This window comes from Wickerhamiella sorbophila (assembly GCF_002251995.1).
Source record: "Wickerhamiella sorbophila strain DS02 chromosome Unknown contig1, whole genome shotgun sequence".
In the NCBI taxonomy this organism is placed as follows: Eukaryota; Fungi; Ascomycota; class Dipodascomycetes; order Dipodascales; family Trichomonascaceae; genus Wickerhamiella; species Wickerhamiella sorbophila.
This window is the reverse complement of record NW_020193984.1, coordinates 136,147-162,598: the sequence shown is the minus strand read 5'-3', so window position 1 is coordinate 162,598 and position 26,452 is coordinate 136,147. Positions and strand designations below refer to the sequence as shown.

Sequence of the window (26,452 nt, the reverse complement as noted above, 5' to 3'; positions counted from 1 at the left end):
CCCTTTGCCAGAATAATGCGAGGAGAGAACTAAATAAACGGTTAACAAAATATATGGCTACTTATCCGAGTCAGTTTTGGGCTTTTTAGGCGCATACTTGTCAGTAGCAGGCGCGGCACGTTTCGGTGCCTTCTTTTTTCGCGCCAATGTGCTGATATCTGTAGCCCCAGAAAGCATTTTATCAATAGCTCCGGCCATGGCATCGCGACCAATTAAATTGCTGGCAGCTGTGGCAACCGCGTCTCTATTTTCCTTGCTGGCCTTAATTTCCTGTTCAAAATCGTGTACTTTCTGCTCGAGCTCCTGGATGGTTTTCTCATCGGTCTTCACTTTCTTTGCAATATCCAATGCCGCCTTCAGATGCTTCAGGGCCTTTTCAGAGTCTTCAGCACTTTCTGCCTTGAACTCATATGCCAAACCGAGCATATAGTTGGCCTCCGAAAGCTCTTTTGATTCTTTATCGTGCAGCTTCTCCTTCAGCTGGAGGGCAGATTCGAAATCTTCGGCAGCCTGTGCATAATTGTCGTCCTCAATTGCAATCTCGCCTAAAAGAGCGTAGCTATTTGCCAGTTTGAGCTCTACGTCGCGTCCACCATCAGGTAGCTGTTTCTCGAAGAGCACCCGACAAAGATCAAGAATACGCCAGGCGGCTTCAAAATCAGACTCTTCTTCTTCTTCTTCTTCTTCGGCAGCGGGACCTTCTTGATCTTCGTCGCCCTCGTTCGTTGCATTGTCCTCAGCAGATGACTCGGCTCCTTCGACGCGTCCCTCTTCCTCTTGATCTTCTTCTTCCGCTTTCTCGTTCTCTTTCTCTTCCTCTTCATCAGCCTCAGGAGCAAACGAAAAGGCTTGGTTTTCTTCTTCCGGTTGCTCTACTGGAAGCTTGTTCTGGTCCACGGCCTCTGAGTTCAAGAGAGTGGAGTTGGCGATGGCGACTTGAAAAAGAGAATTGCCATACTCGTAAAGCAAATCAGGTGATTCTTCTCCGTGCTTCTCCGCATAACTAGCACAAGCATCTCCAAAAAGCTCTACCGCTTGCTCATAATCTTTCGTGGCGTACGCCTTTTTCGCAGAGCTAATTAAGGTATCCATGATTACGCGCTTCTTGGGCGATTGGAACTTATATAGCTGAAAAAAAAAAGCCAATTCTAAAAAGATGACTACGGAAGCAGTCTAGTGGATCTCAATTTGAACTTGTAGCATTCCTTTCAACCTCTATAATTATAAAATATTGAGTCTATTAGAGCCTTACCGCCGCTGTCCCAGATCTCTTCTGATCACATAATGGCTGGAGAAAAAAGACGACGGAAGAAGGTGAGAACAAACGACGCTTCATGGTCATCGTCGTCTGAAGATGAGATGGAAATTGATAATTCCAAGGAGATAGTACAGCGTGAAGACGAAATTAGCGAGCTGTCTGACTCTGATTTCTCTCAGCCGTCTGATGAAGAGCCTTCACATCAAGAGGAGAACCCGAGAACTCTGATCCATAAGGCTCCCGCGGCACCAGCCTCTGAAGATTTCAACCAGTTTCTTTTGAATATGGTCACTTCAGAATTCGGCGATGACTTGGAAGCCCTTCGCAAAGCCAACGACTTCGGGCCAGGATCTATTGAGCTGCTGATCTCTGGTCTTAAACAGGGCGTGAATATTTTCTCTCCTGAACAAAGAAAAATGCTTTTGGCAGACAAATAACCTTAATATATTGTGAAATGATACAGTTATGCTAGTTCGTTGTTTCCGATGCTTGCGTCCGAAAGAGCCTTGCGTAGTGAGATAGCAAACTCTTTACGAGCTGATTCCTCGTTTGTGCCTTGCCATACTTGTACCACCTCTTCCATTTCTTGAACAAGCTTGTCTGCTTCTTGCCATTTCTTCTCCTGGATCAACCGGCTCAATTTGAAGTCTACTTGGGTTTCATCGAGCTCCTGTGCCTTCGCAAGACACTCGGCAACTTCCTGCATTCGTTTTTTGACCAAACTGAGCTCAGAAAGCTTTTTCAACGCATCACTTTTCAGGGCGGGAGACACTCGGCTGGACACTTCCGCAAGTACCCTAGTTTGCTCGCTGTTAAACAAATCTAGATCACTTTTTAGCATATCAGTTTGAAATTTTATGCGCTTCTCCGACTTTTTTAGATCATTGAGCGACTTTTCCAGCTGGGCCATCACATCTTGTAGATGGGTGTCTATCTTGGCCATTAGGTCTACAGAAGCCGTGTGCAGCCCGGCAAGATCATCCACCTTGCAACCATCTAAGGCTATATCAATTGCACCATGCGACACCAACCCAGGGTCTTTGAAAAACTCCACCAGTTCCAGAGCACTGGCTTCCCTGGGAATGTTCATGTTGTAAGCGACGGCCGGCTAGCGGGATAACGCAGTAGTATTGTATGCATTTATGAATTTATACTTTGATTTATAAAGAAGACGCTGTTATTTTTGTTGGGTGATTTCAAAATTTGTTCTTAGGGTCAATTCTTGGTGGTCCCTTTAGTATAAAAGAACCACCGGGACTGATGCTCTCTATGAGATCTTCCACTGTGAGTTCCAGTACGCAGAAAACAATCAGGGACGTCTGTATCACCAGAGTTTTGGCCATTGACGAGTCCGAGGGTAAAGGCGACCACATTAGTATCAACAACAACACTGTAGATGTGTTGGCTCCAACAAAGGATATACGGCGGAGGTTCAAATTTGACTATGTTTCTGTGCTGCCCGATCTAAAGTATTGTGTGCATGCAGCCGAGTTGATACAACTGAATCAAAGTGTTGTCTTTATCGCATTCGGAGACCTCCTGGGTAGAAGCCGTATCGAGCCACTTGTGAGACACTTCAAGTCGCAACTTTCCTTTCCGTTAAGAGTATCAGTTACTAGAGTACACCCCGACAGAATTGAAAGTTTTGAAACGGCAGAAACTGAACGAAGGAGCACCCGTCGGTCTTCACAGACAACTGCGTGTGAGCTATCTACATGTGACAGCATAGAGGAGTGGCTGGGGCCACAAGGATATAGAGAGTTCCACCTCATAGTGACATTCGAGACTCTGCAAGGAGCCAAAGTAACGTTTGTTGAGGTGTCTTCGGCTCAGCCGAATCAATTGTCTCCCTCGAAACAAGAGATATTTGTGAACACCAGTTTATCCACTTTAGTCAATGTTTTGCGCCAAATCAATGAGGAGAAAAAGCATATTAGCTTTCGCGATTCCAAATTGACTATGGCGCTCCAGAAACCAATCCAAGAGTGCTCAGAGATATACTTTGTGGCGTTCATAACCAGCTCTTCCAGCCATACCAAGGAAACTCTAAGCACTCTTGGATACGTGCAGTCACTTTGCGACGAACCATACAATACTGTGGCAGTTGTTACTCCTGAGCGTGAGAATATTCGTGAGACCTTTCACAGTCTTGAAGAGAAGATCAAGTTTTGGCGTCAGCGGGCCTCTTCTGTCCAGGCTGAGAGTCAATTGAAAACATTGAGTCTCTCTGGACCTCATTCGGCTCCTGCTAGTCCTTTGGCGTTGCGATCAAAGCCATCATCGGATGAAGTGGACTGCCTCAGAGCACAAGTTATATACTTGAGGGCGAGACTCAAGCTATACGAGCTGCGTGCAGCTAAACAGAAAAAACAGAGAGCTAAAACAAAAGCCTTTGTTTATATTGCCATCCTGTGTCTTGTACTATGGCTATTACTGTCACCCATTTAATATGTAAAAAAAAAGGATATACACCCACGGCGGGACTCGAACCCGCAATCTTCAGATTAGAAGTCTGACGCGTTAGCCATTACGCTACGCGGGCATGATTTCACGTAATGACGATTGGTTACCAATTATACGGCTACCGCGAAAAAGCAGGCCCACTAAGTATGGACAACGTGCACAAATTAATCTGTATATTTCTCTGTGGTTCACTGTTCGAATTCGCTACCACCAGGTTGATAAGGAATTCCGACGTGGGTCCTTTTCCCGAATTATCAACTAGTGATCGCAAGCGAAATGAGCATGGGCAGAAAGTTCCTTATCTGATACTCTATCGCGCGAACACACCCAGACTCCCCAACCACTTAGGCAACTGGTCTTTCGATGCCTGACAGTTGAGCCACCCAACGTTATGCCTGTTTCGGCAACCACCGCAAAGCTCCACATAGGCAAGCTGCCAAATTTTTAAGTTCCGCTATTTTGCACACAATAGAGCTATCCATCAATTTAGTTTGGCCAGTCAAAGGTTATTTATAGCTTGCTTCCTTCCCCCCTGCACCACCTAAGCCCATTTCTAATCGCTCCTGATCACCGTTTGTTCCAGCTTACACTCGCCGATCATTGCACCGATTTCCCGCTTCGTCACGTGAAAACAGGCTCAACCATCGCGATGTTATCACGGCTTAGAATCGGAACCAAAAAGGGCGCAGTTCATGAGCCGACTAGTAAAGAAGAGCTTGATACAGTTCTTGCCGAAGGAATCTATCTGGAGCGTGCATTGCATGCCATGGATATGGTAATGGACGGCCAGCTGGACGAGGCTGAAAAATTGCTAGGAGAGGACAGCGTGTTCCATAAAATTGCTGCCGGCGTATTGTATTTCCTTGAGGCAGTTGCTGGATTCGAGCCAGAGGCGGTCCGAAAGGCAATTTCAACTCTTTCGGTGGCGGAATCGGCCGCCTCCAAAGCCAAGGATCAGGCGCTCACCAGGGGCATCAAGACCTCCTCGTTCCGGCCTGGTGCGGAGTACGAGATGGTATTGATCGAGTCGAATCTGCTAACAGCCGTTTCCATGTTCCTATCAGAAAGCGTTTTTGATGCTATTAAAGCCTTGTACAAGCTCCGAAAGACATACGGTGCGCTTGAGGACATCCGCAAACACGTGACCGATACCCAAACTGGGCAGTCTTTCCAACCATTGTGGTCCGACTATAATGGAACAGATATGGAGCGTTTCCGCAAAGTCTATGCAAACCGCACGGAGGTCGATCTTATTGAGGCGGTTAATGCGTACCCCCAAACCTCCATGGATGAGTATATCATCAGTGGTGTTGAGACATGCTCTGGCCTGATGCATGTTGTGCTATCTTCCATTCCCCCCAATTTGATTCGTCTTCTTTCTGTGGTTGGATTCAAGGGCGACCGTGAAATGGGATTGGGCTTATTGTGGAAAGTGACTGGAACCTACACGAATATTCACAGCAGCTTATCGTTGATTGCATTGCTCTTGTTCTTCGATGGGCCTCTGAATTACAAGGATATCCAGCTTTCTCCAGAGGAGGAGAAGGCTATTGATGAAAAGTACTGTGACTCCAACAGGGCGCCAACCCCCCTAACTACGGCTAGAATGACTCCTGGACAACTGAAACAGACCAAAGAGCGTTTGAAGGAGGCTCTTATAAGGACCCGCAAACATTACCCACGTGGATTGCTCTGGCAACTCCAATGGGGTAGGATGATTGCAGTCGAGAACCTTGAAGAGGGCACGGCCATACTAGAGAGCGACGAATGCGGTCCTTCACAGATTATTCAAATCGAGGCTCTTTTGGTTTTCGATCGCATCAACATGTTCCTCCCTTTGCATCGATACGAGGACGCGGCCAGAGATTATATCCGTTTGCTTAAAATCTCTACTTGGTCGCATGCCCTCTATTACTACATGGCCGCTGGATGCCACTTGGAATTGTATCGCAAGCTAGGTAACGGGCCCGAGGCCGAGGCTCATAAAGCTAAGGTCAACGACTACCTAGAGAAAGCTCCTGAAAAGGTAGTTGGTGCCCGCACTCTTATGGGCAAAACTATGCCTTTCGATCATTTTGTCGTCCGCAAGGTCAAACAAATCAAAGCCGCTGCCAAAAAGCATAATGTTTGCTTAGCAGATGCAGTCGGAACTTCTTTGATTTTGGAAGCCGGATACTTTTGGTATGCGCATGCTCGCACTCCCGAGAGCCTGATTGCAGAGTCTCTTGATATGCTTGCATACTCAGCCTCCAGCAAAGCCAAGGTACCCGAAGATGAAGAGAACAAGTTCACACGTGAATTGCTGACCAGTATTTATCTCCGCTTGCAGGGCAAGGCTGAGGAGGGATCCCGCCTGCTGGAAAACCTGCTCCCACGGGTTATTACGCCCGCGACCAACCCGCCTCCTTCAAAGGTATCTTATCACCCCGTGCAGGAGCCTTGGGCAGGTCCTGCCGCGCTTTATGAGCGAGCCATGTTTGAATGGGCCAAGAACGGGCGAAAAGGTGCACCTAATATCCGCCAATGGATAAAACTGCTCACCCAATGGGATGGAGACTACGAGCTAAGCACTCGTATCAACATTAGAGCCACTGCCGCCACAGACCGTTTGGACATTTACCGCCTCTAAATCTGCATCCGTCCGAATTCTATACACTACCAACATTTACAACCCGTTATAGATGTTTACTTCAAAATAAAATTCCTGTCGCGTAGCTTGGTCAGCGCCAATGCACGTCGAGGCGGCCATCGACGGCCCGCTCATTTTTGTTGGCGACACGCTGTCTGCCAAAATCAGCTTCACTCCACAGCGATCGAGGCGAAGGTCCAGTGGAACTGGACAATCCGACAGCACTCCTGTTCACTTGCTTGCCGGTTATGCAATTGTTCAAGGAACGTTTCGTTTAGGAGACCAGATACTACCCGAAAGCTTCGAAGCTACCCGTAATAGCGGGGTGGTTGTTGGAAACCATGGTGTAGAGTATGGATATGGGTCAATGCCGCAATCTGGTCTTCTTTCTAGCATGTGGGGTGGTTTGCGGAACTTGGTTGCGAAGCAGCCGGAGGACGACTTTGATGAGGCACAAGACATATATCCAGTTTTCAATACACCTCAGCAGCTGCTGTTTACGGATTTGGTTGTAAAACATCCGGTGAGTTTTGATTTTGTTGCCGAGTTGCCCTCTAACTTACCCCCAACTTACCGGTCGCGTGCGTTGTCGATTTCTTATCAACTTGTAATTGGGTTTCAGCATTTTGTCAATGATGCGCCAGAACCAACCCAATTGTTCCTTCCATTCAGGGTTTACCCATTGGGAGCTGCTTCATCGTTTGATCTAACCAAGCCATTGACGCCTGAGACAGCACCAACTACAAAATCGCAAACAATGCAAGATTTTATTGACAACTTTGTTAATGAATCACAGTCATCTAGCCCCGCAGAAAAGCCTGCTCAGCAGCTTTCTTATAATGTGGCTAAAAATGGCGAACAAATCGCTACTGTACATTTTGCCCGCTCTCCCGCTCGTATTGGCGATGCCATTGAGGCCGTCGTCGAACTTGCACAGCCATGCCTTCATCTCACCGCTCGCCTAGAGCTTTGTGAAGTCATCGATGAGGAGATTGCTGCTGGAGCAGCTCAGGCATATCAAACATTCACGCGCCAAACCATGGCCACAACTGCCCTCGACCGGGTAGCCCTGCATCTCCCGCTATTACATGGCACAACCCCACTATTGAATACCAAACAAATCCAATCATCATGGTCGTTGAGGCTGGAGTTTGTTGGCCTAGTCGGAACTTACTATTCCGACAGTAGCGAACAAGAAAAAATCGCCAAAGCCAGTCTCAATACTGAGGTATTCTCTTGCCGACTGCCTATTTCGGTGCTGGCACCGGACTCTGGCGGTCACGGCACCAGTAAAAGCTGGAGTATTCATTAGAATGCTTTTTTTCTACTGTACCATCTAATTCTATATGCATGATTAACGCCAAAACATCAGTTTATGGGGACTAGGAGGTGCTTCTTCTGCGGGTGGAGTAACTTCTTTTCCGTCTTGTTCAGAGTCGGACGTTTTGGTTGGTGTAGAGGGCAAATCTGGCGAAGCCGCGGACGGTTCGGGCATACTGTCATCAACTGTCTTTTCGCTGGTTGCCATTTCGCTGGTCGTCTTCTCGCTGGGCGCGGATCGCTTGAACAATCCACTGAAAAAGCCCTTGACTTTGTCTTCCTTAGGGGCAGAATATTGAGAGGGATCAGAAATAGCATCGATTCGAGCCCGGTTTTTAATAGTTGCCACATGTGCAGGCTCAATAATATCAAACAACTCGTCGTCAGTGAACTTGTTGAAAATTCTATAGTTGTTAGTGAGTTTCCATTGAGAGGCCCAAGCCAGATTGAATGCTTTAAGAGGGTTTGGTGCAAAGTCACGAGTGAAAATCTTGGGTGGCTCTGGGCCCAGTCGTTGTAAATATGCTTCGTATTTCACGCTGGCAAGCAGTCCGAGTAGATAGTCTTCAAACTGCTGTCGGATATAATCGTCGCTGCCCAGGTATCCCAGAGAGCGTGGTTGCCATTTATTATCACCATCCCATGATTTTACAACCGCGGATGCAATGGGCTGAATGAAAGCCTTGTCTGCTGAACTCAACGCGAGAGCAGATGTGAGCTCAGTATTCACAATGTCGACTGAGTTCTGATCAATATTCACGATAACATCAGCGTTCGCAGCCGTTAAGAACAGCTGATTAGTGCTGCCAAAAAGCCCGTACTGTGTTTCTTTCCTGGTAAGTTCATCTAGTTGTTGAAGAGGTACAAATGGGTTGAATATTCCACCTGCTGCAAACACATGAAGTGGAAGTCCCATAAACTTGAGCATCGAGTCGCGATTGCTACTCTGCATGTAAGTAGGTTTCACCAGATTAGTTTCATAGTTGCTTAGCAGTGGAGAGCCGCAGTCCTCCAAGTGATTCAGCAAATTAGGGATCAGTGAAATAAGAGCAAACTGAAAGGTGCATAGCAGGTCAGTGTCAGACCCATAGAACAGAATACGCTTCTCCATGAGCAGCGCCTTAAATATTACCATCACATTGACTCCAAACCTGTAAAAAAAGTCGCGCACATTGATTCCAACTTGGAAGTCACTATCCGACTGAGGAAGTGAGTACAAATGAACTAGATTCTCGTAGAACCTATCGATGATTGTTCGGTCATCGAACTGGCCTTGTTCAAAGTATGATCTTGTCACCACTGTCAGCTTCTCTTTGATAAGGCTAAACACAGGCTTACGCGCAACCACTACAATTGACTTGTGAACACTTGACCGTGTGGCATCTTTAGGTGCATGCTCCAAGTCTGCCGTGGCTACTTGCCGAGAACAAGAAACTGCAAAGAGCGTCGTCACGTCATTAAAGTCTGAAGAGTCAATGATATGTCCTTCCTCATCGCGTTCAGGAGTGGGATTTGGTCCACGATGTTGCCGCCGGTCATACAACAACGTAAAATAGCAGATACTTTCTTCAAATGAATGGCTACCATCTGGGAGGCTTTGGAAAGGCAGATATGGCCACAGGTCTGATTGATCACCATCGGGACCAACCCAATACTCGATCTCCGGACCTCGGGTGTGATGAAACCCAACAACGGCGACACCAAGAATCTCTGCGTCTTCGCTCAACGACGTAGCAACAGGCACTTGAACCTCTTTATGTTTGACCATGTTTTGTTTGATTACTCCTTGAGAAGATGGAGAGCCCTTTTGACCGACTTGGACGACTTGGACGCTGCTAGCAATGGATGGAGAAACAACGCTAGCCGCCCTACCAACCATCCGTACACGCTGAGTAGGGTGTGAAGGACATGGCGATGAAGTAGCTTCCTCTATCACCGTGTCTTCGGGATCGGCAAAGTATGTGTTCGGGTCGATGTTCGCTTTAAAGTCATCTTCAGTCGGGGCAACCAGAACCGGCTTGACAAAAACCGGACGCGATCCACCTACATACGTAACATTTTGAGTTTCGATGATCTCTACTCCATCATCGTCGTCGTCGTTATCCTGAAGCAAAAAGCCTTCTTCGTGCTGAGGAAGTGGGGAGGGTGCCAATTGAGGCGTATCCGCCTCTAGAGAACTAGGACCATTTTCAGACTCTGAGCCAACAATCTCAATACTTGCATTTGTATCTGGCTGTAAGGATTCGACGCCAGAATTGATGATGTCCGGAGTAGGTTCATCTTCAACTACCGCGTCATGCTGCGCCGTCGTAGATTTAGAGATAGACTTGGGCGATTTTTGCGTTGGCGACTCCAAAGAGCTGGACTCAAACTTCGGGCTCATTTCGGCTACAGGCTCAGGCTCAGGTTCTGCCGGCACCTCAGGGTTGTCTGACGTTTCGGATCGATGCAGTTCTCTGGCATTTTGTTCAGCGGTTGGTTCTAAACTAGACGGTTGTTCTTCTTCCAACTTTTGTTCATGGTTCTCACCCGCTGCGGCTGCCTCGTGTTCTGGCTCACCTTCTGGTTGAGTAGATCTTGCCTGTTTCGACTCTTCCAAAATGTCCCCGGATGTAGTATATTCACACGCATCATTCTCGTCGCGTGAATTATTTTCTTTTTGAGTATCTTCCTTAGATAGAATACCATCTTCGGCCGGCTTGGGGTCGGAATTCTGATGGGTTGACGAAGCCAATGGATCATTCGCGGGGTCAACCGTTGAATCGCGATCTGAGCTATCTACCGAGACACCTGGGCTAGAGTTCTTTTGGGCTGTGATACCTGCTTCATCTGAAGTGTCAGAAGTCTTGTTGGACTTCGAGGACTTGGACGATTTGGTATTGCTGCCAGCAGCTGCTGCCTCGAACTGTGCAACGCGACTGGCAACTGAACCTCGACCGCCTCGCGAGTTTTTATTGTTTTTACGTTTCGGGCCCATTTCTTTTCCTGTGTTTCTTCCCACTCGTCCAAAAAAAATACACAAGTCTCGGCAAATGAGTATGACACACGGGTTCTGGCGCTCGAAATGCTAATCAAGTGCTGACGCACAAACCCCCCTGCAGCGTAATTATCACAGCGGGAACAAATCGGGGTTATTTCATGAACTGCAGATAATATAACCATTTTATAATCCTGGTATCGAAACAGTAAGTCTGCATACTATTGCGACCATGCGAATTGTTAGAATCCATCAGATTTGTATGCTCAAAGGCAGGCTAGTTTGGAAAGATGCTCGGTGCTTGCATGTGTCTCAGAATCTGTTGTCGCGTTCGATACCGAATTTCAGGTTTTTTACAATGTCCGACCCAAAATTGTTATTTATATCAGACCAATAAGCGGTGTCTAATCAATATTCTCGATATCGTAGCGTTGGTTTGAAGTCTTCCCCGCTTCACATGAACGTTGTAATGGTCCTATCGGGCTACATTAGTCGCTTATATAGATGCCCAAACTATTTCCCTCATTAATTAAGCATCGTGGCGCAGCGGAAGCGCGCAGGGCTCATAACCCTGATGTCGCTGGATCGAAACCAGCCGATGCTACTATTTTTTTTTCAAATCGTACTCTTCAAAATCGTTTTTTTTTTAATAAAAGCTCTAAATTAATTCAACACCAGAAGTTATAGACCCTATACAACCAGCTCCTTTGAGCCAAAATGGCCTTTCGTTCAGCTTTAGCTGCCCGAGCCTCGTCAAGCTCAATATGTCGAGCACCAGTAAAAACGTCCATGTCTTTAGCTTTGACAAACCATGGTGTACGATACCAAAGCTTGTGTGCTGCATAGAAGCCGATTGTGACTGGCACGGAGAGGTACAATTTGAAAAATGCCTCAGCGTCAGGATAGTGAGAATCATCACCTGGAACTCTAACCGGATACAAAGAAATCCAGAACTCCAGGCAGATAATAAGTAGGTTACCCACGAAACCCATAAAAGCACCTGGGATGCCAACTACAGAGACAAACGAAAGTTGGTCCAAGTGGATCCCGTGATATTTGAGGCCAGCTCTATAACGAACATGCGACAAGCAGATAGATCCCCAAGTGAATAATGAAGACAGACCTGAGAATGCAAGGAACCAATCGAATACTTGGACATAGTCAGGAGTGGCACAGAGGAATGCCAACAAGCCAAAGCCAAGTGTCACAAGAGTAGCCACAAGTGGGCGACCCTGGCGATCAATATAGGCAAAGCAGCGGGGAGCATGGCCCTCAGTGGCCAAAGCTGCAAGGGTACGAGTACAACCATAGACCGAAGAGTTAGACACCGATAAAATGGCCAGCATGATGACGACGTTGAAGATGCTTGGAAGTGCATTAACACCAGAGTTGTAGATAGCAATGACAAAAGGAGAGGAGCGGGCATCGCTTCCTCCAAGTCTTGGGTCATTATAAGGCACCAACATCGACAGGACAGTCATGGAAACAATATAGAACAGGAGAATACGCCAGAACACCTGTTTTACAGCCTTTGGCAGATGCTTACTCGGGTTCTGGGTTTCAGCTGCTGCGAGACCGGCAAACTCTGATCCAGAAAACGCAAATGCAGAGTTAATGAGGGTTGAAACAAATCCTTTGAATCCGTGAGCGAACGCACCGGGATCATACCAATAGTGAGCACCATAATAATGGTGCTGTGGACCGCCGCCAGCAGCGATGATAATACCAAAAATACAAAATCCAACGACGGCAATAATTTTGATCAAGGACATCACGAATTCAGTCTCACCGTAGCCGCGCACGCCAAACAAGTTGATAGCAGCAATAACGGACCAGAACAATGCGATCCAGGCTGCTTTATTAACATTCACGGCTCCATTATTATCGTCTTTCCAGAAGTCGAGGGACATAGCAGTGGCAATGAGCTCAAGAGGGAATGTTACAAGCCACTGCAGGGCGTAGTTCCAACCCATGGCGAAGCCCCACGACGGATCAAGGAAGCGAGAGGAGTGAACGTAAAAAGAACCACCAACAGGATAGCGTACAGCCAACTCACCGAGGGAGTGCATAACACAGAATAATATAAGGCCGGTGACGACGAAAGAAATAATAATACCAGCGGGGCCACCTTGTTGAAAAGAAGCTCCGGAACCTACGAAAAGACCGGAGCCGATACAGCCGCCGATGGCAATCATAGTGATATGGCGGCCCTTTAAATTACGCTTGAGCGGCGAGTGTTCCATCTGGAGCTCGATAATCTCTTTTTGAGTCATTCCGGCCACCACTCCAGGGACGATAGCCGGCTTGAAACCATCAATGATACGACCGAAAAACCCAAGGTTTTCTGGGGTATGGTCGATAGATTCACCTTCTAGAGACGAGGTGGTTATGCCCGACTCATAGTCGACGTTCTTTTTCTCGTCCGGCATGTTGAGGGGAAACAGCAGTGCACAAGCGCTATATAACTCCGGTCTGCTTAAGCTGCATGGTTTTTTTCCCTATCCTGGTTAGGGTTCGCTCTTTGACAAGGGCTACCGACCATCAAGCTGTGGCGAATGGTAATGAACTCGGAGAACAAATGGTGAATCAAAAACAATAGTTAGTATCTGTAAACGGGTCTTTTTTGATTCCTCCGAGGTCTGTAGCTAAAACGCACGAGCCGCGCCGATAACGTGTAAAGACTCATTCTTCTGGGTTAGGTTGATCGTCGGATCAAGTCCGCGATTTCGAATTTTCCTGATCGCGGTGGATAAAATCAGGAGGAACAAGTTCATAAGCATGCAAAATATCCCACGGCTTTTTACCCATAATTACCTGAGGGTTATACTACGCTGCCATGCCGTATGTGCGCATCAACTGATAAGGGTAAGGATTGCTATGTCGTAATGCACCTATCCTACCCCCCTCGCGGTCCTTGCATCGACTCAACCACATAGCCGGCGGGGAATACCGCTAACCTCTAACGGCAGTCGAGAACGATGGTCTCGTTTAGGTATAATTGATGTGTAATATGTGGCTCAATTTATAGTTTAGCTACAACGGCGTCAACACCAGACTTCTCAACGCCCTGAGGGTCGACACCAATGTAGGTGACCTTGCCTTTATCAACAATGACAGCAAAGCGCTTGACTCGGACACCCATTCCTTTGTCAGTCAAGTCGAGGTCCAGCCCATTGGCCTTGGCGAACTGGCTGTTTGGATCAGACACGAACTTCACTTTGTCAGCGCCGTGGAGTGCCTTACCCCACGCAGACATGACGAACGGGTCGTTGGCAGAGAGGACAATGACCTCGTCAACACCCTTGGATTTGAGCTCGTTGATCTTCTCAAGGAAGGGGGGGATATGATTGGCTGTGCAAGTAGGCGTGAATGCACCAGGAACGGCAACCAGGACAACCTTCTTGCCAGCAATCTCCTTGTCGAGGTCCATGGAGATAGGAACACCACACGCGAGGACATCAGAGTCCTCAGGAGTGTAAGGGACGTAATTGAACTTGACGCCTTGGGGGAAAGTAGAGCCTTCAGAAACTGTCATTGCGTAGTTGATGTGTACTTTTCAGCATTGGCAAGCTGGGCCCAGTATTTATGTCACAGCGTGCGCCCTAACCACTAAAGGTGTGCCGAGATCTAGAACAAGGACTCTAGTCGCAAGTAAATAAATCTAGACGTAGATCAGCGTGAGATATTTATAGATTAGCGCAATTAAGTGGTTATTTGCGGTTCAGGTGGGTCTCCAGCCAGTACTCTCGCTTCCGCGGCCTCGTTACCGTCAGAGGCGTCATCACTAGCTCGGAGACTTCCGACTGGTCCAAGACTCGCGGATTCGCCGGATCGTAGTAGTCCAATTGACACAGGGGACAGTAAGAATGGTATTTTGTGAACCATTCGTCGATACAATGTTGGTGGAAAATGTGCTGGCATGATAATTGGCGGACTTTGTCGGACGCATCGAAATCAGCCAAGCACACAGAGCATGTCTTGTCAGGTTCAATTTCAGCAGTGGTTGCGGGCTTCGCTGCCTTTGCCGGAGGATCTAGATGACCGTGGTCATCGGCTTTTCCTGCCGGAGATGGCGACGGGGTGCTATGCTTGGCCGGCTTGTTCGCGAGCTCGTCAAACCGCTTCTCAGGAAACGCCTCTGCAATCTTGCCGGCATCTATAGTGCGAATTCGCATTTTCCGAATGGGAACCATTATTTCCTCAGTGTCGGACTCCTCTGGTGGGCGGCCCTTCACAATACGGATTAAAGCTTCAGCAACAAACACCGGAACGAAAAATATCATGCCGACAAGAGCTACTCCCAAGGCAACGGACCTTTCACAGGTATGCACTACAGCTTTCAGTACCTTTTTCGCTTTGAACATACCACCCTGCCCGGCCATGTCGGTTTGCAAACTTTCTTTGTTCTCCAAGGTTTTAAATGAATGCGGTTCAGGTATCACACGGCACCTATGCATAGGTCCGCAGGTGCCGTGCGTCGTCTACTGCTTACCCGATGAACATATCTGAGGACGCATCAATGCGTCGCCAGCCATGTAATCAATTGCTCGATCATAGATGTTGACATGAATTTTCCGTCATGTGCCAAATAGTACTACTCTCTATACCTCCTATCAGCGCCGGCTATTAAACTAGCTTCTGCTCAGTCATCAACTATTCACGTCTCTTCAATGGAACATCAACTACCGTTCTCAGATTTGACCGGCTTTTTGGTCAAATCAGATGGCGTCGAGTCGATGTCTTTCTTGGGGATACACCCTTTGGAAGGCTTAAAGGAGTGTGTCTATCTCTGCTCCGACAGTGGCGGATGGGGACCTGTCCTTTCCGATGGCGTCACCCTGACGAAATGCTTCACCTACTTGGTCATTCTGAATATGGCCAATGTGGTAGCTTTGTTTGGCACCACGGCACAGATGTGGGCGCTCCGTGACAAAGTTCCTGTAGACCTTGGTCCTAGTCTCAAATTGCGTTTCCAAGTTTTCCTCCAGATTGTTCAGATCGGGCTCCTTGCATGGCTTGCGGCAGCAAATTGGGTGATTGTTGAAGACTTTGACATTTCAGTGGTAGTGCCTATTATTTCGTGTTTGGTGGCTGTTTTTGTTGTTCTTTTGACAGTAAACGAGCGACACTACTACAATGTACCCTCAGCCTCACTTCTGTTTTACTGGCTATTTCGTTTCGGCGAATCAACATACTCAATGGTCAAGTTCCAACAGCCCCAGTTTGTGGGAATTTCCATTGTTGCGTTGATCTCCCTTGCTGTTGAACTCAAACCCCGCAAAAAGTCGGTTTACCAAGAATATATCGAGGAGAATATGCTCGACAACCCATACGATCAAGCAAACATATTTTCCAAATTGGCGTTCACTTGGATGACCCCGCTGATGCGCAAGGGCTACGAGACTTATTTGACGGCAGCTGATCTACCGTACCTGGCTGCCGAGGACCGTACCGTCAACTGCTCGTCCAAGTTCGAAGAGACTTGGGCTATCGAGACAGAGAAACAACGACCCTCGTTGCTCTGGGCAATCCTCAAGGCCTTCGGATCTCGCTACATGGTAGGTGGGTTCTTCAAACTTATCCAGGATGTGATGGCTTTTGTCCAGCCTCAGCTACTTCGTCTGTTGATTGCCTTTGTTGGAGAATACCAGCGAAGCGATGGCGATCTCCCTTTGACAAGAGGCTACTACATTGCTGGTATGATGTTTTTGGTGTCTCTTCTACAGACTGCCAGTCTTCATCAATACTTTGAGCGGTCGTTTGGTACCGGAATGAAGGTGCGGTCCGCATTGACAAACGCCATTTTCCGCAAGTCATTGGTTTTGTCTGGTGAAGAACGCGGTACTAAAACCACTGGTGATACTGTCAACTTGATGTCAATTGATACCCAGCGTTTACAGGCAATGTTCCCTTACGGTCATATTTTATGGTCAGGCCCATTCCAGATCATTTTGTGTCTGGCTAGTCTTTATGAGCTGATGGGCAACGCCATGTGGGCAGGTGTCATTGTAATGGTCATCATGCTGCCTCTGAACGCTCGCCTAGCGCAGGTTCAGAAGGGACTGCAAAAGCGACAGATGGAAACTAAGGACAAACGTACCCGTGCAACAAGTGAACTGCTGGCCAGTATCAAAAGCATCAAGTTTTATGCATGGGAGTTTGCATTTGGACAACGCCTTGATCATGTTCGTGACGCCGAACTTGCTAACCTTCGAAAGGTTGGTATCTTCAAGTCTGCCACTATGTTTATGTGGAATTTCGCTCCGTTCATGGTCTCGTGTGTAACTTTTGCATTCTATGTGTGGCTTAACGATGCTCCTTTGACAACTGAAATGGTGTTCCCTGCTATTGCCCTTTTCAATTTGCTCAACTTTCCCCTCGCCATGTTCCCAATGCTCATCAGCTCTGTCATTGAAGCGAACGTGGCTTCTGAGCGCATCACCAACTTCTTCATGGCCGAGGAGCTTCAAAAGAATGCTGTTCTGAGATTGCCCAAATGTGATAGACCAGGCGATGTTGCTGTGTCCTTGGAGAACTGCACCTATCTCTGGAGTAAAGACAAGCCCGCGCTGTCTGATATATCCTTGCAGGCTGCTAAAGGTGAACTCACTTGTATTGTGGGGCGTGTAGGCACCGGGAAATCATCTTTATTGCAAGCTATCATGGGTAATTTGCATAAGGATTCTGGAAATGCCGTGGTACATGGTTCTATTGCTTATGTGGCACAGACACCGTGGATTTTCAATGGTAGTGTGCGTGAAAACATCTTGTTTGGTTGTCGATACGACGAATCTATCTATAATGAGACCGTTCGAGCCTGTGCATTGAGTGATGATCTCGGTGTTTTGCCCGACGGTGACTCGACCATCGTTGGTGAGAAAGGAATCTCGCTCTCTGGTGGCCAGAAAGCTCGTATCTCTTTGGCCCGCGCTGTTTACGCTCGCGCTGATGTTTATCTGCTAGATGATCCTCTTAGTGCTGTTGACGAACATGTGGGCAGACATATTATTGAAAATATTCTTTGCTCTAAGGGTCTGCTCGCCACTAAGGCTGTCATCTTGGCAACCAATTCTATCCCTGTTTTGAGGCATGCTCAAGCTATTCATATGGTCAGTGACGGCAAAATCGTGCAACAAGGTGTATACAAGGATGTTGTGAGTATGGGACCTATCTCGAAGCTGCTCAAGGAGTTTGGCTCGAAAGTTTCTGACGAAGTAGAGTCTGCGAGCTCCTCAGCCTCGGTCTCGTCCAGAAAATCTCCTGATTCTAGTGAAGATAGCGAAGAACCCCCTGTGGCTCTCACGAGTGAGCCTAAGAATGATAATCATCTACGTCGCCGTGCAAGTATGCGCCGTCCTTCTGCTGCTTCCTTCAAACCTGAGCCTCCTCTGGAAGTTCGAAAGGAACATATGGAGCAAGGCAAAGTTGATTGGGGCGTTTATGTGGAGTATGCCAAAGTCGGTGGTTATGTGACAACCTTGTTGTTCATCTTCAATGTTTTATTGACTAACGGTACTGGTGTTATGGCAAACGTTTGGTTAAAGCACTGGTCTGAGGTCAATAGTGGTTCTGAGCATAACCCGAATGTTCGCTTCTACTTGTTGGTCTACCTTGGCCTTGGTATTGTACAAGCTTGCGGCAATGTCTCGCAGAATCTTTTGCTCTGGTTAGGTCTTGCTTTGAAGGCAGCAAAGACTCTACACAATCGTATGCTTCGTGCGATTCTTCGTGCTCCAATGTCCTTTTTCGAAACAACACCCCTTGGTCGGATCGTCAACCGTTTTTCTAACGACGTTTATAAGGTTGACCAAGAGTTGGCTACGTCCTTTTCGTCGCTATTCAACCAGCTGAGTCGTGTCATGTATACTTTCTTGGTTATTTCGTACGGCACGCCAGGGTTCATCTTCTTCGTCATTCCTTTAGCGCTCGTTTATCTTTACTACCAGCGATATTATTTATGGACCTCGCGTGAACTCAAGCGGTTGGATAGTGTCTCAAAGTCCCCTATTTTTGCTCAATTTCAGGAGACGCTTGATGGCATTGCCACCGTTCGTGCATTCAATCAGGAGGATCGGTTCAACTTTATCAATGAGCATTACTTGGATGTCAACAACCAGGCTTATTTCCCTTCGGTGAGTGCTAACCGATGGCTTGCTGTTCGCCTGGAAGTTATTGGTGCTATCATTATTCTGGCCGCAGCTACTCTGTCGGTAAGCTCCTTGCCCTCCGGTCGTATTTCAGCTGGTTTCATTGGTCTTGCCCTTTCGTATGCTCTGAACATCACACAATCCTTAAACTGGATTGTTCGCATGACTGTTGAAGTGGAAACCAATATCGTCAGTGTTGAGCGTATGCTTGAATATACCAATCTTCCTTCGGAGGCACCAGTGCATATTGCCGAAACACAACCTGCCGAGTCATGGCCTAGCGAAGGTGCTGTGCAGTTCAAAGAATACAGCTGCCGTTACCGTCCCGAGCTGCCTGTCATTCTCAAGAACATCAATCTGGATATCAAGCCTAGAGAGAAGATTGGCATTGTGGGTCGCACAGGTGCCGGTAAGTCATCATTGACTTTGGCCCTTTTCCGCATTATTGAAGCAACAACAGGGAATATCGATATTGACAGAGTTGACACCTCCAAGCTTGGCCTCTGGGATCTACGCTCTCATTTGAGCATCATCCCTCAAGACTCACAACTTTTTGAGGGTTCAATCCGAGACAATTTGGATCCGAACCATGATCACAGTGACGAGGAGCTTTGGAATGTTCTTGGCTTGTCTCACCTGAAAGAGTTCGTTCAAACTCGTGGTGGAGGCCTTGATGCCACTGTCACTGAGAGTGGTAACAACCTCTCGAATGGTCAACGGCAGCTTGTGTGCCTTGCCCGTGCAATGCTCACCAAGTCCAAAATTCTTGTTCTTGACGAGGCCACTGCAGCCGTTGATGTTGAGACTGACCAAATCGTTCAGCAGACTATTCGCAGCGAGTTCAAAGACCGCACAATCCTCACAATTGCCCACAGACTCAACACGATTATGGACAGCGACCGAATCATCGTTTTGAGCTTTGGCGAAGTAGCGGAGTTTGGCACACCAACCGAACTTCTTGCTAACAAGGATTCGCTGTTCTACAGCCTTTCCAAGCAAGGTGGATTTATTGGTTGAAGCTTTGATAGATACGGACCATATATAACAAGTAAGGAACCGGAGTTGTTTAAAATTGCTGTGTAGTTGGAGAGAAGGTTTGCGTTTGAGGCTCCATTTCAGCTTCTTCTTCTACGGGAACCACGTGATGATAGTCGAGAATTTCAGAGTAAATCATAACCTTCCAGGTTTCGATGGGGAGGTCGGCTCCGTTGAATGACCAGTCGAAAGGTTCATCAGCGACCGGCTCATCGTCTGGTTCATGATATGGTAGCAAGTATGGGTGGACCAGGGATTCAGCGGCGGTGATACGCTGGCGAGGATCAAACACCAGCATATGTTCCATGAGATCGACGACCTCACTTTCGGAATCGACGAATTTAGAAACAAGAGGCTGACGCTCACGTTTGGGCAGTGAGCGCACGAATCTCAAGGTATTTTCAGAGCCAATAGTATTAATTACCTCGTCCGGAGGAGTTCCCAAAAGCTCTGTGATGATGGAGAACTGATGTATATGATCCTGTCCAGGGAAAAGCGGCTTTCCTTGGATCATTTCAGCTAAAATACAGCCAGCAGACCAGATGTCTACTTCGGTGTCGTACTTTTGCCACGAGAGCATGATTTCGGGGGCTCTGTAGTGGCGGGTGGAAACGTAACCGGTCATTTGCGGGTCTTGAGTACGGGCAAGGCCGAAATCGCAAATCTTGAGGTCGCAGTTTTCATTGATTAGAATGTTAGAGGGTTTCAAGTCACGGTGGACCACGTTTGCCGAGTGCACGTACTTGAGAGCACGCATAATCTGGTACAAAAAGTACTTGACGAACTTTTTCTCCAGAGGACGTGAGGTGATGAGCTGGTGCAGGTCGGTTCCTAGCAGTTCAGTGACGAAATAGATGTCTTCTGATGGCGAAATGAAAATATCAGACAGTGAAATCACATTCTCGTGGCGGAGATGCTTCAGCAGTTTGACTTCACGGTAAGTGCGTTTAGCCAGCACTGCACTTGAGAAGGGCTTCATGATTTTTTGACGGCGACATTCTGGCCGGACAATTGATCGCGGGCAGAGCACACCAAACCAAAGGCGCCCATGCCGACCGGTACGAGTTCGGCATAGCGTCTGGTGATTTCAAAATGCGAACCAAACACGTCAACACGAACAAAGTCTGTCATGGTGCGGGTCCGAGTTTAGCAGGAGCAGTCTATGCTGTGGGCAACTGGAGGCAAAGAAACCTCACAAGCGGGGCCGAAAAAATAAGTGGGCGAAAAGAGGAGGTTTGTGCGACCTAATCAATAGGTAGCGGAGATTGAGAATATTCCTTCGGAAACAAATACTGAAACACGTTTATTTAACGTTCAAGCTGTCCAGACTGATGGCGCGGTGGAATTTGCAGAAACTCCAAGTACAAAAGCGTCAAAACAAAAATAGAGTGGGCCGGTATTGAGCTCAGCGACAAAATTAAGGTATGCGCTACGAGCAGAACAGGCTGGATTTAAAGCTTAGCCGAGCTTGCTTTCGTATAAAATCTCGGTAGGGGCACGAGTAAACTTAGCTAAGAATAGGCCCAGGATGAGGGTTATATCATAGTGGGTAATCAAACCGGGGGGAGGATCACCGGCGCTACACCCAGGTGTTGGGGTGGGGTGCCGCGAATGCAGCACTGGATACATGAAAAGGTTAATCTGCTAGATACGGGGGGTCTTTAGTGTTTGCATTTAGTGGGCTCTTCGATTTGCGTCAAAATCGCCATAATCCTCTACGCAACCGCCAAATGCAACCGGCCATGCGGGCTGACGTTATCCGTTTAATCAAGCGCGGCATCAACGCCGTATCCTTCGTTACAACCTACCAGATTGACAATGTGGAAAATACTGTTTAGCGGGCTTATTCTTATGTACACGATCTATTCGGCTTTACCTGAGCTGTGTACGTCGGTGACGCCAATCAACAATCATAATGTGCTGTTTGTAACTGCTCACCCGGACGATGAAGTGATGTTCTTCGGCCCGCTTCTGCGATACACCCTCAATCCCAAGTGGAACAACACGGTCAATTTGCTTTGTCTTTCGACAGGCGATGCAGACGGCCAGGGTGAAGTTCGTGTTAAGGAATTAGGCTACGCGGCCTACATGGTTGGTCTCCCCCCCGCTAACGTTTCGGTGGTTGATGAGCCCGCCCTGCAGGATTCGATGGATGCGCAGTGGGATCCGTCTGTGGTTTCTGAGGTTGTTGCAAAATATGCCAAGGAATTTGATTCGTCTATTTTCATCACGTTCGACGACTATGGCGTTTCTGGTCATCCTAACCACATCGCCGTGTCCAAGGGTGTTGAAAAATATGCAAATGAAGCAGCAGTTCCCGGAGATGAGCTATTAGTAGTGCAATTGCAGAGCGTACCCATTTACCGCAAGTACCTGTTTGTGATCGACGCTGCTTTCTCGCGGATCTTGGATATCATGGACGGTCGCGGCACAGTGTTTTCGGGACAGACCGACTACCACCGGGTTCGTCAGGCTATGACTTCTGGACATAAATCTCAAATGACTTGGTTCAGATATCTATATGTTTCATTTTCTCGTTACATGATTGCCAACTCGTTCGAATACAAACTTTTCCCCGTCAAAGAAGCTCAGCCAGAGGCAACACCAGCGGCAACGGCTGGCCACGATGATCTTTAAGAAATCCCCAAAAGATTATCGTCATCGTCATCTTCTCTGTACATTTCCAACTGCTCTTTCGTGGCGCCTTTGGCCCGTACATAATCTTGCAGTTCGAGTCTGACGTCGAGCCCCCGCCGAGCCCATTTCTCCATAACGGCAACCGCATCCAACGAGCGAGCTGTGTTGGTGAGCCCTTTGACAACACGTCTAAGAGCCGAAGTGGCTACAGCATTACGGTTCTCATCTCTGGGCAATGACATTATTGGTTCAATGCATTTCTCCATATCGTCGAACTGGTTTTTCCATTCTAAATATTCGAGACGAATACTCCACATTCCCAACGTGGCTTCAATCCCGTACTTTCCTGCCATAGCTGCCCATATTTGCTCAAAAAAGCCGGTCGGAAGCTCGGCCCGCGGCTCTGTCCTTAGCACAACCCATCGTAGAAGCTTTGTCCAAACTGGCTTGGCGGATTGACTTGCAATCGGGATATTATATCGCTTGATAATGTGGTCCATAAGCTCACATGCTCGAACGACCTGCTTATTGAAACAATAAGCGTCCACGATTGATGAAAGAGTGGACACTGACGGCCATAAAAGCGAGTCCCTGGATAACCGGGAGTTTTCTCCGAGCCACGCCATTTCAATAATGCGTTCGCACATGCCGATCTGTCCTTGGCGAGCAAACGCAAGTAAAACAAGCTCGTATGTTCGCGCGTTCGGCACCACCCCGTTGATCTCCATTTTGAGCAGGAGCTCTTGGACGTTATTTATGAGAGGAGGCAACCGGCTAACGCTGATTCGCTCCCAGTTCCCGATACGAGCGCCCTTTGGCCAGAACGCTGGGAACGCATCACATGTAGCCTGGATATACTGGTTCCATGCTACTACATCTCGTTCCACACCGTAAGCGTCCATTTCCGTCCACAGCTGAAGCACACCGTCGTAATCACCAGCCTTGAAGCAGCAGTTGATTAAAACGCCGTAGTCTTCGGTTGTTAGTTCATATCCAGCATCAGACATACTCTTTTTGAATTGCTTGGCCCGGGGCCACATTTTACTGGCGGTGGAAGCCCCGCTAGGTAAATGAGCTAAAAAGTCTGAACAGTGGCCGCGGTCAACTTTGCGCAGCACGTCATCGCCTTGATTCAATCCTTCACAAAAGCTGGTCCACGCAGCCTCGAAATCGCCCTTAATAACCGCCATGCTGAACCCTCTTAATCCTAGCTTGGAGAACTGCAAATGACCAGTAATTGCAGGCAAAGTCCATGGGTCGTTCTGTGGGAGAACATGCGAAGCTTGGGGGTACCGGCCAGTATCTACAATAAGATCTAGACAACTGGAAAGAGGTCCTGAAGTCGCGGCGGACGCCATATACCGCCGTGAAACGAGCAGACCCCGGCGATGCATGTAAGTGACAAAGCGGAGAACCAACCAAATATTTTTTTCACTTCAGACGTACGGACGAGACTTACTTTAAATATTCGTTTATTGAGGCCTAGACCTATCTACAGCTCTTATTCGAGTCCAAAAACTAGCAAGTTCACCCACCAAATTTTCAATTAGTCAATGTATTGATCTCGAAATGTCGTCGCCGCTAGATAAACTTCAGTTTTGTACGACCAATATAGTCGAACCACAAGAAGCAGTACTGCGACGATTAATCTCTGATATGGGCGGGGTGTGTAAAAAAAAGTTGGAAACAGCAACCCGGTTCTTGATTCTTGGTGATCTTGGAGGCAAGCGATGGACACCCAAGTATAATTTCGCGTTAGAGATGCGTCCTGATATTGTGCTACTGATTCCTGAAGCAATTGAAAAGCTCCATATGTTATGGATGGAGGGCCAAGACTTTGACGGTCGCCAAGAGCTTGAATCAATGAGGGTGCAGCCGTTCCAGGGCCTTCGTGTTAGCTTCACAAACTTGCCTGGTCCCGAACGTGATTTTCTCAAAACAGTTATTCGCGATGGAGGCGGAGAGCCGTTTGATTCCCTTATGCCCAAATGCCATATTTTGGTTAGTGGGCTTGATAAAGGACGCAAAGTTGACGTGGCCCGCGGCTCTTGGAATATTCCTGTTGTCGTTCCTGAATGGATTATCAAGTCCTTAGAACGAGGTGCAGCTTGGTCGCCAGAAATGTTTTTGATTGAAGTGCCTCCAGAAGATCGCAAAAAGTCTTTATGCTCCGAATCTGCCAGCATAGTTTTTACTTCGATGGCTGGTACCACCCCTTCCATCGCAAAGTCAGCCCGTTCACGGGTTTCTTCAAGTGCATGGGACTCTTTAATGGGTGCACCCGCAAAGCGAATGGCACTGAGCCGCCCAGAATCTAGTTCGGCCTCCCCTACCCCCCAGCCTGCTCCTAATGCTCAGGAGGGGCTTTTTGAAAACCTCACGTTTGCACTTTACGGCTTTGACGATCGTCAAAAAGCTATCCTGCAAAAGACATTAACTTCTCATGGAGCCGCAATTGATCAAGATGAGCACGACTACATGATTGTAAACTCTTCATGCTCTGAATGTCCAAAGACAGATGCACATATTATAACCGAATGGGCCATTGAAAGATCGCTGCACAAAAAGGCTAGAATACTCACTGATATTTGGGGTAAATTTATCAAGCACCGAAGCATTGCACAGTTTGAAGGTCTCAAAATCTGTATTTCGGGGTACTCTGGTGTCGAACTTTTGCATTTGACTCGTTTGATACCTCTAGTAGGAGGCGATTTTTGCGCGACGCTAACCTCTCAACGTGATCTTCTCATTTCAACACCGGACAGTAACAAGTTTAAACATGCGCAATCCTGGGATATTCCAATCGTAAACGAAAGATGGATATGGCAGTGCGCCGAACAAGGTGCTCTGCTGCCACTGAAAGAATTTCTATTAGAAGGCAGCACTTGTGAATCTTTAGCAAGAGTATCTGTTTCAGACCCTGCTATTGAGCCAGAGGTTGTAGAAGAACCGATTCCTTTGAAAGTACCTGCTGCAACAGAAGTGGGGATAGCATATGATGAAAGTGATAACGAACACATGGCCTCCAATTTCGTTCGGATTAAACCAGCCGTTAATGCTAGGCGTCGTATATAATATTATTTACATTAAGTCCTCAAGTAGGACCCCACAATGTTGACCAAAGCTCTACTTGGCAGAGCTTTACCATTTTCGGCCAAAGGAACCAGGCGTCTTGATACATCTTCTTTAGAAGTTGCTTTTTTGTTGCGTGAGCAAGGTTTGCCCTGATCATCAAAGTAGAGGCAGTTGAGCATTAAACAAACAGCGACCCCAAGCTCAGGCTCAGTTGTTACAACGTTGACAGAAGGCCCTTTGTTGGCGAACTCATTGTCGATACTGGCCAGTTTTGTCGCCAACTCACGGATTCCTTTTTTTTTAGTTGGTAATGACGTCAAGTCTAGATCATTGACCCCAATGGGTGCTGAAGAAATAGATAAATAAGAAGTCAGTTTCACTTGGTTGTCTGGAATAACCTCACCTTCTCCACTCATAGCCTCTATTTTAGAAATCAAATCGAACGCCGATAAGTCTCCATGTAATTCTGTATTATTCCAAAGCAGATTTGGTGTGAGTTTACCCGCCCAAAGCTCGTGATCATCTCCTGCGCCTTGGACATAAATATAGCCTGTCCTTTGACTCTGGCCATCTTGAACCTGTTCTGAGGCAGTACATAGTATAACAGGATGAAATTCCTCAAATGTGGGGGTTTCAAAAGGTAGCATGCCGCTTTGAGTGACCCAAATGGGGCGGAGAGGTTTCGAGACCCTATAACAGTTTTGATCGGGCACGATCCGCTTCAAAAGATCTACCCACCCGTCAATTCGGTCAATTATCTGCTGGAATTCACTTGAAGACAAAATATTACGGGGTAGAAATACCTCTTGGCTGTTGAACAGCGCTCGATTCAACACTGCGCACCAGATCGGAATGGTTTTGCTGAATGCATCAGGCATAGATTTACCACGGCGGGTACTATCTACTATTAT

The 26,452-nt window shown here is 47.5% G+C and overlaps 16 protein-coding genes across 16 annotated transcripts; 7 read left to right on the top strand and 9 right to left on the bottom strand.

Moving 5' to 3' along the window:
- Window positions 1–57: 57 nt before the first annotated feature.
- On the bottom strand, window positions 58–1,092 carry B9G98_00103 (NASP-related protein sim3; the record flags this gene model as incomplete). Its single annotated transcript, XM_024806661.1, has 1 exon — window positions 58–1,092. The coding sequence occupies one exon, from the start codon at window positions 1,090–1,092 to the stop codon at window positions 58–60; it is 1,035 nt and encodes a 344-aa protein (XP_024662429.1).
- Window positions 1,093–1,284: 192 nt separating this feature from the next.
- B9G98_00102 (Ribosome assembly protein 3) lies at window positions 1,285–1,695 on the top strand (the record flags this gene model as incomplete). Its single annotated transcript, XM_024806660.1, has 1 exon — window positions 1,285–1,695. One exon carries the CDS (start codon window positions 1,285–1,287, stop codon window positions 1,693–1,695), a length of 411 nt encoding a protein of 136 aa, XP_024662428.1.
- A 26-nt stretch (window positions 1,696–1,721) lies between these two features.
- Window positions 1,722–2,348, bottom strand: B9G98_00101 (hypothetical protein; the record flags this gene model as incomplete). Its single annotated transcript, XM_024806659.1, has 1 exon — window positions 1,722–2,348. One exon carries the CDS (start codon window positions 2,346–2,348, stop codon window positions 1,722–1,724), a length of 627 nt encoding a protein of 208 aa, XP_024662427.1.
- A 179-nt stretch (window positions 2,349–2,527) lies between these two features.
- On the top strand, window positions 2,528–3,706 carry B9G98_00100 (hypothetical protein; the record flags this gene model as incomplete). The annotated part of the gene is made up of 1 exon (XM_024806658.1): window positions 2,528–3,706. One exon carries the CDS (start codon window positions 2,528–2,530, stop codon window positions 3,704–3,706), a length of 1,179 nt encoding a protein of 392 aa, XP_024662426.1.
- A 664-nt stretch (window positions 3,707–4,370) lies between these two features.
- Window positions 4,371–6,350, top strand: B9G98_00099 (Mitochondrial outer membrane protein IML2; the record flags this gene model as incomplete). Its single annotated transcript, XM_024806657.1, has 1 exon — window positions 4,371–6,350. The coding sequence occupies one exon, from the start codon at window positions 4,371–4,373 to the stop codon at window positions 6,348–6,350; it is 1,980 nt and encodes a 659-aa protein (XP_024662425.1).
- A 100-nt stretch (window positions 6,351–6,450) lies between these two features.
- Window positions 6,451–7,662, top strand: B9G98_00098 (RAB6A-GEF complex partner protein 2; the record flags this gene model as incomplete). Its single annotated transcript, XM_024806656.1, has 1 exon — window positions 6,451–7,662. The coding sequence occupies one exon, from the start codon at window positions 6,451–6,453 to the stop codon at window positions 7,660–7,662; it is 1,212 nt and encodes a 403-aa protein (XP_024662424.1).
- Window positions 7,663–7,704: 42 nt separating this feature from the next.
- On the bottom strand, window positions 7,705–10,647 carry B9G98_00097 (Late secretory pathway protein AVL9; the record flags this gene model as incomplete). The annotated part of the gene is made up of 1 exon (XM_024806655.1): window positions 7,705–10,647. The coding sequence occupies one exon, from the start codon at window positions 10,645–10,647 to the stop codon at window positions 7,705–7,707; it is 2,943 nt and encodes a 980-aa protein (XP_024662423.1).
- Window positions 10,648–11,315: 668 nt separating this feature from the next.
- On the bottom strand, window positions 11,316–13,076 carry B9G98_00096 (General amino-acid permease GAP1; the record flags this gene model as incomplete). The annotated part of the gene is made up of 1 exon (XM_024806654.1): window positions 11,316–13,076. The coding sequence occupies one exon, from the start codon at window positions 13,074–13,076 to the stop codon at window positions 11,316–11,318; it is 1,761 nt and encodes a 586-aa protein (XP_024662422.1).
- A 593-nt stretch (window positions 13,077–13,669) lies between these two features.
- Window positions 13,670–14,182, bottom strand: B9G98_00095 (Putative peroxisomal peroxiredoxin; the record flags this gene model as incomplete). The annotated part of the gene is made up of 1 exon (XM_024806653.1): window positions 13,670–14,182. The coding sequence occupies one exon, from the start codon at window positions 14,180–14,182 to the stop codon at window positions 13,670–13,672; it is 513 nt and encodes a 170-aa protein (XP_024662421.1).
- A 175-nt stretch (window positions 14,183–14,357) lies between these two features.
- On the bottom strand, window positions 14,358–15,104 carry B9G98_00094 (Receptor y region, transmembrane domain- and RING domain-containing protein 2; the record flags this gene model as incomplete). Its single annotated transcript, XM_024806652.1, has 1 exon — window positions 14,358–15,104. One exon carries the CDS (start codon window positions 15,102–15,104, stop codon window positions 14,358–14,360), a length of 747 nt encoding a protein of 248 aa, XP_024662420.1.
- A 213-nt stretch (window positions 15,105–15,317) lies between these two features.
- On the top strand, window positions 15,318–19,811 carry B9G98_00093 (Metal resistance protein YCF1; the record flags this gene model as incomplete). The annotated part of the gene is made up of 1 exon (XM_024806651.1): window positions 15,318–19,811. The coding sequence occupies one exon, from the start codon at window positions 15,318–15,320 to the stop codon at window positions 19,809–19,811; it is 4,494 nt and encodes a 1,497-aa protein (XP_024662419.1).
- Window positions 19,812–19,860: 49 nt separating this feature from the next.
- Window positions 19,861–20,808, bottom strand: B9G98_00092 (Mitogen-activated protein kinase HOG1; the record flags this gene model as incomplete). Its single annotated transcript, XM_024806650.1, has 1 exon — window positions 19,861–20,808. One exon carries the CDS (start codon window positions 20,806–20,808, stop codon window positions 19,861–19,863), a length of 948 nt encoding a protein of 315 aa, XP_024662418.1.
- An 839-nt stretch (window positions 20,809–21,647) lies between these two features.
- On the top strand, window positions 21,648–22,459 carry B9G98_00091 (putative N-acetylglucosaminyl-phosphatidylinositol de-N-acetylase; the record flags this gene model as incomplete). The annotated part of the gene is made up of 2 exons (XM_024806649.1): window positions 21,648–22,384; window positions 22,438–22,459. The coding sequence occupies 2 exons, from the start codon at window positions 21,648–21,650 to the stop codon at window positions 22,457–22,459; spliced, it is 759 nt and encodes a 252-aa protein (XP_024662417.1).
- A 3-nt stretch (window positions 22,460–22,462) lies between these two features.
- B9G98_00090 (hypothetical protein) lies at window positions 22,463–23,824 on the bottom strand (the record flags this gene model as incomplete). Its single annotated transcript, XM_024806648.1, has 1 exon — window positions 22,463–23,824. One exon carries the CDS (start codon window positions 23,822–23,824, stop codon window positions 22,463–22,465), a length of 1,362 nt encoding a protein of 453 aa, XP_024662416.1.
- A 58-nt stretch (window positions 23,825–23,882) lies between these two features.
- Window positions 23,883–25,541, top strand: B9G98_00089 (S-M checkpoint control protein rad4; the record flags this gene model as incomplete). Its single annotated transcript, XM_024806647.1, has 1 exon — window positions 23,883–25,541. Exon 1 carries the CDS (start codon window positions 24,036–24,038, stop codon window positions 25,539–25,541), a length of 1,506 nt encoding a protein of 501 aa, XP_024662415.1. The 5' UTR covers window positions 23,883–24,035.
- Window positions 25,542–25,552: 11 nt separating this feature from the next.
- On the bottom strand, window positions 25,553–26,419 carry B9G98_00088 (Uncharacterized protein C3F10.06c; the record flags this gene model as incomplete). Its single annotated transcript, XM_024806646.1, has 1 exon — window positions 25,553–26,419. One exon carries the CDS (start codon window positions 26,417–26,419, stop codon window positions 25,553–25,555), a length of 867 nt encoding a protein of 288 aa, XP_024662414.1.
- Window positions 26,420–26,452: the final 33 nt, after the last annotated feature.